This window comes from Mytilus edulis, chromosome 1 (genome assembly GCF_963676685.1).
Source record: "Mytilus edulis chromosome 1, xbMytEdul2.2, whole genome shotgun sequence".
Lineage (NCBI taxonomy): Eukaryota > Metazoa > Mollusca > Bivalvia > Mytilida > Mytilidae > Mytilus > Mytilus edulis.
The window spans coordinates 91,127,530-91,136,769 of record NC_092344.1 but is presented as its reverse complement, the minus strand read 5'-3'; the positions used below and the strand labels follow the sequence as shown (position 1 = coordinate 91,136,769).

The following is a 9,240-nucleotide window of genomic DNA, read 5'->3' as shown; positions in this document are numbered from 1 at the left end:
ATGAAGATATCACTCAATGGTGACAGATCACAGAATGTTAAATCAGTGATGAAGATATCACTCAATGGTGACAGATCAAAGAATATTAAATCAGTGATGAAGATATCACTCAATGGTGGCAGATCACAGAATGTTCAATCAGTGATGAAGATATCACTCAATGGTGACAGACCACAGAATGTTCAATCAGTGATGAATATATCACTCAATGGTGACAGATCACAGAATGTTCAATCAGTGATAAAGATATCTCTCAATGGTGGCAGATCGCAGAATGTTCAATCAGTGATGAAGATATCATTCAATGTTGACAGGTCACAGACAGTTAAATCAGTGATGAAGATATCTTTCAATGATGACAGATCACAGAATGTTCAATTAGTGATGAAGGTATCACTCAATGGTGACAGATCACAGAATGTTTATACAGTAATGAAGATATCACTCTATTGTTACAGATCACAGTATGTCAAATCAATGATGAAGATATCACTTAATTGGTGACATATTACAATATGTTAAATCAGTGAAGGAAATTTCAAACAATGACGACATATCACAGAAAGTTGAATCAGGGACGAAGATATCACTCAATGGTGACAGATCGCAGAATATTTCATCAGTGATAAAGATTTCACTCAGAGATGTCATATCACTGATTGTTAAATCAGTAATGAAGATATCACTCAACGGTGACAGATCACAGAATGTCGAATCAGTGATTAAGATATCACTCAATGGTGACAGATCGCAGAATGTTTAATCAGTGACAAAGATTTCACGCAATGGTGTCAGATCACAGAATGTTTAATCAGTGAGGAAGATATCACTAAAAGGTGACAAATCACAGAATCTTAAATCAGTGACAAATATATCATTCAATGATGACAGATCACAGAACGTAAATACAGTAATGAAGATATCAGTCAATGGTGACAGATCACATAATGTTAAATCAGTGACAAAGATATCACTTAATGGTGACAGACCACAGACTGTTAATACAGTAGTGAAAAAATATCACTCAATTGTGAAAGATCACAGAAAGTTGATACAGCAATGACGATATCACTCAATGGTGACATATCACTGAATGTTTAATCAGTGACAAAGATATCACTTAATGGTGACAGATCACAGAATGTTAAATCAGCGACAAAGATATCACTTAATGATGACAAATCACAAAATGATTAATCAGTGTTAAAGATATCACTCTACGGTGTCAGGGCATAACATATGAAATCAGTAGTGAAGATATAACTCAATAGTAAAAGATCACTGAATGTTAAATCAGTGATGAAGATATAACTCATTGGTTAGAGACCTTATAGCATGTTAAATCAGTGATGGAGATTTCAGACAATGACGACATAGTACAGAAAGTTAAATCAGTGATGAAGATATCACTCAATGGTGACAGATCACAGAATATGTAATCAGTGATAAAGATATCACTCAGTGATGACATACCACTGATTGTTAAATCAGTGATTTTAAGATATCACTCAACGGTGACAGATCACCGAATGTTCAATCAGTGATGAAGATATTACACAATGGTGACAGATCATAGAATGTTTAATCAGTCACAAAGATATCACTCAATGGTGACAGATCACAGAATGTTAAATCAGTGAAAAATATATCATTCACATGGTGACAGATCACAGAATGTTAATACAGTAATGAAGATATCAATCAATGGTGATAGATCACAGAATAATTAATCAGTGATGAAGATATCACTCAATGGTGACAAATCACAGAATGTTAAATCAGTGATAAAGATATCACTCAATGGTGACAGATCACAGAATGTTAAATCAGTGATGAAAATATCACTCAATGGTGAAGGATAACAGAATGTTAAATCAGTATAAATGAAGATATCCCTTAAGGGTGACAGATTACTGAATTTTAAATTAGTGACAAAGATATCACTCAATCGCGACATAACACAGAATGTTAAATCAGTGATGAAGATACCACTGAAAGAATAGATCATAAAAGGCTAAATCACAGATGAAGATATCACACAATGGTGACAGTTCAAAGAATGTTCAATCAGTGATGAAGATATCACTCAATGGTGACAGATCACAGAAAGTAAAATAAGTGATGAAGATATCACTCTATGGTGACAGATCAAAGAATATTAAATCAGTGATGAAGATATCACTTAATGGTGACAGATCACAGAATGTTAAATCAGTGATGAAGATATCACACAATTGTTTCAGATCACAGAAAGTTAAACCAGTGAAGAAGATATCACTCAATGGAGACAGATCACAGAATTTGGAATCAGTGATGAATATATCACTCAATGGTGACAGATCACAAAATTTGTAATCAGTGAAGATATCACTCAATGGTGAAAGGTCACAAAAATTACATCATTGGTGGAGATATCACTCAATGGTGACAGATCAGTGGATGTTATATCAGTGATGAATATATCACTCAATGGTGACAGATCACAGAAAGTAAAATAAGTGATGAAGATATCACTCTATGGTGACAGATCAAAGAATATTAAACCAGTGATTAAGATATCACTTAATGGTGACAGATCACAGAATTTGTAATCAGTGATGAAGATATCACTCAATGGTGAAAGGTCACAAAAATTACATCATTGGTGGAGATATCACCCAATGGTGACTGATCACAGAATGTGAAATCAGTAAAGATATCTGTCAATGTTTATCTCTTTATCTGCAGTTTAAGTTGCAATTCTAGGACCATGCTATGTGGCTGCTTCTTGAACAAAGACTGCTTATTTCCTGAAATACAAGGAACGTTTCCTTAAGACTTTTGTTTGATTTCATACTTCAACATCCATTTTCAGCCTTTGACTTTGAATGCCTGTCTGTAGATTTCTATTAGGTCAAACAAAATGGCTACTTAATTAAAAAAACACACTCCAATTGTTGCTCTGTAAATTTCAATTTAGTTAAGTCATTCATCACTCAAGGACTTCTTCCATCATAGTAGATATATGCCCACTTTTGCTACTTAGGGCAGTATCATCTTTTTCAAATACAACTACAACTACCTGTAGACAGCATATACATATGGTTGTACATGTATTCATGAACACTTTTTTTTTTTATATTAAAGACAGGTACAGAATTATCAAAATATATGTTCATAGTGATGAATTAAATCCTAAATTGCAGATTATTATTAAATCAAAAAGGGTACAACATGAATTTAGATTTGTTCTTGTACTAAGTATCTTATTTTTATGTCAGCTAAGGATTTTTTTTCAGACAAAAATATTCACTGTACTGGGTCATTCAAAACTATGATCCAATGAGAATATGAAGTACAATTTAACTTAGATTTGTAATTTTATGGATATAAAAAAGTATGTTAATAGTAGCTAAGTGGATCAAGATATTCATAAGACATTAATCTATATTGTAGATCACGAACTCGCATGGCTTCACCTGGCTGATGATAGAACCCTGCTATTCCATCAAGGGTAGCAAACAATCTATAAATCATAAAAACGTAGGTTCTTCTTTGTAAGTCATAAAAATTATCATATACTTACAATAAAAAAAGAAATTACACACTTAATGAAATTAAAGGTAAATTTAATAAATCAGTTTTATGCTAATTTTTACAGCTGAAGTCTGTTACGGTATTGGATAATCTACTAAGTAGATGATTTCACAGGTGATGTTAAATTGAAATTTACTAAAATAGTCCAAAAACTGTTAGAATTAGTTATTTCTCACATAAGAACAGGTGAGTATTTGTATATTACTGAAAATTACATAAAATACAACATAACATCAAAACATTCTTCTTTTAAACTAGTACTCACATTTTATGCTGTCAAGTAAAAATTACACAAAATATGATATAACGGAAGACATCTTTTATACTCAGCAGCAGTTTTAAAATAGAAAATATAATGTTAAAAGGGATCATTACAATAAAAAGAGGTAGCTAAAAAAGAATTCAAAAAGAAAATAATATATTTTGTAATTTGTGAACATACATGTAGAAGCACAGAATGTTGTCTTAGACAATACAGAATAATCAACAACAGAAAACACTTTAAACAACCCAATATTCGGAAGGTGCACAACATAAAACTTTCTGTGAGGTTCCAAAGATCTGGCTTAAAAATTAATGTTACCATATTTTCAATATTTGCTGAAAAAAATACCGCCTGCTCACAAGTCAATTCCTGAAATATCATTACAACATTTGTGCAATCCTTCACTTTAACTTCAGACATCTGGATGCAGTTAGTGACACAAAACTGGTACATGTATCCTTTTATTTGAAAATTTTGCTAAAAATAAATGTGGAATGTGTAGCTAGCATATAACATAATGAAGGGACATAACACAAGAACTGTGAAGCTGACACTTCTGAAATTTGAACTTTAATTGAGTTAAGCAGTAATAAGCATTATATATATAAATTTCATCTAATTTAGTTGAGACAAACTTAAGTTAGAGAACAGAAACAAAATATCATATAGTTATAAAGGGACAAAACTGAAGAACATTAGTCAAAGTGCTTGTTAGCACCCATGGGTAAAGATTGTTTTAATTTTTTCAGTTAACATTGCATTGTATAAAGCATTGGTTGTAGTTAATGTAATTGTTAAAATTAATTCTATAAATAGATGTTATCTTCCTTTGTCCATAATTATGGTTGGTTAAAATCAATTTTAAAAATTTGAGTTATCTTCCATTGTCCATAATTGTGGTTGGTTGAAATCAATTTTCAAAATTTGAGTTATCTTCATTTGTCCATAATTGTAGTTGATTCATTTAATTTCAAATTTTTTTTTTAACAATTATACCATTGATATTTTTAGAGCAGATATTAGATTCCTTTTTTTCCATTTGTAAAGGAGCATAACTCTAGAAAGGTTGAAGTGACACCACCAAAATTCAAACTTGATCCGTATTCTGAAGTAATAAGCATTGTGTATATGTAACATTTGATTGAGGCAAACTAAAGTTAAAGAATGTAAACAAACAAATCAGCATTTTTTTCATTTGTAGAGGGGCTCAACTCAAAAAACCTAAATGTGACGCCACAAAAAATCAAACTTGATTTTTGTTTCATGGTAATAAGTATTTTGTATCATAACATTTGGTTGAGGCAAACTTAAGTTAGAAAACTAAAACTATTTTATTTTAATTTTTCCATTTATAAAGGGCCATATCTGTAGAATGGTTCTAATGACGCTACTAAAATTAAAAATTGATCTGCATTTTGTGATTAAAATATTGTGTATCAGTTTCATAACATTTGGTTGAGGCATAAAAAACATGTTCTAGAAAATTAGAAAATAACTCCACAAACATTTTCATAATAGCATATATGAAGTTTAAAGATCTGTGTTGAAAACAGTACCGGTAGTTATTTATGTAAATTACTGGCAGTACTTTTTTTTTTGGCCCAGGCACCATTGTCATTGATGTAGAGTTCCCCATGTCTGTTAATGTTGACTAGTGAGTAGTCTCTGCCTCTAGTTTGTCTCCATGTCATTCTATGTGTTCCTCTTTCTTTTACCTACTCAAATCCAGTGTAGTGCAGTCTTAGACATGATTTCCTTTCTTTTTTTACCTTATGAAATGACAAATCCATGTGCATCATCCTCTCATTATAGTAGTAGATTTATCTTTTTATTGGCATCAGGCGAGATTCTGGTTTGGGATTTTTAGTAGCCTCAAGATTCGTGCATGTGATCTGTGATCCTCTAACATTCTGATCTAAACTAAAGTACAGCAAGACACATCTGCTGTAAAGGTTTAGTTGGTGCAGATTGTGTGTTGCCTAGATCTTCTGCCAGCTGACCTTGCCTTGCCCTTAGTCTTCTATGATGTCAGATTCTGCTCCCATTATTGGTACTATTAACAGGGCTGCCAAAGTATGGAAACTTTTCAACATGTGGTAATGGTTTTTTTTCTTTTCAGTAAAACAGATACTGGGTTGTTTATATTTAATCATAATCTAAGTTATAATTTTCAGCCCCATTTTCCTGAATATTAGAGTAGTTCTATGGTATTATCCTGAATATGTTGATGTGGATGAGACAGTAATGCTAGGTCGTTAGCAAAATCAAGGTCTTCCAAAGTGATGAAGGTGTTCAATTAAATGCCTCTTGGTGTATCAGCAGTTGTCTCATTGTCCAGTCTATGACTTTGATGAAAAGAATCAATGACACATCATTGACTTACACCCATTTTAAATTGGAAGTACATGTTTTGATTTTCCTTTTCACTGCATCCAACAGCACACCTGATGCTATGGTAGATTTTTTTATGAGATCAATAAGATGTTGCCAAATGCCAAATGATCAGAATATCTTTCCAAGACTATACCTGTGGATGAATGATGCTGTCAAATGCTTTCTCATTTAACAAAATGTATATATATTTACCATTGACATTCTGTGCATTGTTCTATAATGTTTCTTAATGTAAAGATTTGGTCAATACAACCTCTCCTAGTCCAAAGATATGCGTGTATTCTTACACAGGAGGTCATCAATAGGGTCAGCAAGTCCTTTGATAATAATTTTTGCCAATTTTGGGATAGTATCAAAAAAAAGATTAAACTAAAAAAACTAAACTTTGACCACTGAAACATAAAATTGAGGACATTTCAAGGAACACACTTACTAAATATAGTTTTCATATTACTCATAATAAGAAAGAAATTAACATTACAAAAAATCACAACTTTTTTAAAGTAGTCACTGAACCATGAGGTCAAGAACAATGGACATTTGACTGAACCAAATTTCCTAACATAAGGCATCTATCTGCAAAGTATGAAGCATCAGGGTCTTCTACCTTTTAAAATATAAAGCTTTAAAAAAGTTATCTAACACCACTGCCGTCAGATGATAGCAGGATCACTATCCCTATGTCAAGCTTTCTGTAACAAAAGGTGCAGTGTACGCCCGAACTTCAGTAAGTGGGTCCAGATAAAAGCACCGGGTGGTAGTGGGCTCGAGGGGGCAAAGCCCCCAAAAGCTAACGAGTTATTGATAATGGGAAACCTTTCCTGTTATTAAAAACTCATCAATAGCAACATACTTTAGAATCTAAATGGTGTATTTTTATGCCCAGTGGGGCATTGTGTTTTTTAAAGTCTGTACATCAGTACAAATTTCAAGACAATCTATAAAGGTTTATAAAATTATCATGTAAAAAAAATTAATCCCAGACCGTCTGTTAGTTGCGTAAAGATAAGTCCGTTTGTCAGTATGATAATGAAATATGAACAAAAAAAAATCCTTTCAAAATTTTGCTTATCCGTTAGTTTTCTCGATTGACTTGTTTTACATTGTCTTATCGGGGCCTTTTATAGCTCACTATGCGGTATGGGCTTTGCTCATTGTGGAAGGCCGTATGGTGACCTATAGTTGTTAATGTCTGTGTCATTTTGGTCTTTTGTGAATAGTTGTCTCATTGGCAATCATACCACATCTTCTTTTTTATATTACCAGGAGTATTTGCCAAAAATACCGGTTGAGAGGGGAAAATTCACTCTTCAAATGGGTCAGAAAATTGCTAACCTTTGAACCGGTATGTTTGGCAATTACCCCTTGTAAGCATGATCAATTTGTAAAAAAATCATCATTCTGGATATTTTTTTGATATTTACAAACCTCTGTCAAACTTCCATAAATTTCACGAAAACTTACCAACATACTGAACTAGATATTGACACCGCCGACAAAATGAGGATTGCTATGTCATAAGTTCGACAAAAATGCAAACCACATATCAAATCTCAGCAGATAATAAATTGCTTTAAACAAAAGGATTCACAGTAGATTCAGACTTTAACTGAACAAATATATATTAAGATACCATTTGGTTAAAAAGTAAATTTCATCACTTTTATTCGTGATTACAATTGACAAGCCTTTGAAGAAAGAATTACAAGGCTGATGTGCTTTTAAACAGATCTTTTTATTCTATATAGATTTAACTATTTTTTTTATCAAAAATCAAGTGTACGCACGGGCGTTTTGACGTAAACGTAACTACGCGCCTGTCTTTCAATGCTTGTGATTTGATCTAATATCCAAATTGTGATCATACATGGCATGTCTATTTATATATCCTGCCCAACCAAAAGGAACCGATTTTGAGCTTAATTTCACTGTAGGAGGATGTCCATAACTCTATAGTATACCATAGAAAAATATCGAATCATATCCAAACTGAATTTTTCAGTCCTTGTTTGGTAGAAATTCGTATCATGAATTCAACAGAACAAATGTTTGTCAGATGCAAAGTGATTAAAATAGTTACAAGGTCAAATGAGACAAAGACCGATACAAGAAGATGTAGGATTAACGTCAATGAGACAGATCCCCAATTACCCAATACGGTAAAACCAGGACCAATACCATCAATTTAAGCTGTCAAGCATCAACATTAAAATTTGTAAAACAAATGGTTAACAACCAGGTGCTCCGCAGAGCGCAGCTTTATACGACAGCAGAGGTCAAACCCTGAACAGTTGGGGCAAGTATGGACACAACATTCAAGCTTAATACAGCTCTGCATTTGGATTGTGATCAATTTTTTTGACATAATATGAGTTTCTGACACAAAACAGATGTCAATTGTGCAATTGAAAATTTCTTTTTCAAACTTTTCAAAAATTTGGAATTTGAGAAATTTGGAAAAAAAATTGAAAACTACAACCACCCTTTTTTTGCAATTAGTCCAAAACCTAACATTTCTTTATACATAATTTACAAGTAGTGTAAGGGAGGTAAATCCAAACATACCCAACATTGTATGTTAAATATATTTCAGTTTCCTCCCTTACACTGCTTTTAAATTGTCTTAATTGTCCATCGACCAAAAACCTAGTTTTTCCTGTTTTTTTGCCCCTAATTCCAAAACATTTTGAGCCATTACCCCCCAAAGTCAATACTAACCATCCCTTCATAGTATGGAAACTTGTGGTATAATTTCAAAGAGATTCATACACTTAAACACAAGTTATTGTTTGAAAACTACAAAAATGCTTATTTTGGGTCCTCTTTTCGGCCTGTTGTTCCTAAACCTTTGGGACCATAACTCCCAAAATCAATCCAAACCCTTTACCTATGGTATTAAACATTGTGGTACAATTTCAGAGCAATTGAAATACTATTACACAAGTTGATATCCTGAAAGTAGAAAAATACTTGTTCTGGCCCCTTTTGGGTCCTTAATTCCAAAA

At 32.6% G+C, this 9,240-nt stretch overlaps 1 protein-coding gene across 1 annotated transcript; it reads left to right on the top strand.

Annotated features, from left to right (window-relative positions):
* Nucleotides 1-1,063, top strand: LOC139490041 (type VI secretion system spike protein VgrG1b-like). The gene is made up of 2 exons (XM_071276917.1): nucleotides 1-464; nucleotides 892-1,063. Exons 1-2 carry the CDS (start codon nucleotides 1-3, stop codon nucleotides 1,061-1,063), a joined length of 636 nt encoding a protein of 211 aa, XP_071133018.1.
* The last annotated feature ends 8,177 nt before the right edge of the window (nucleotides 1,064-9,240 follow it).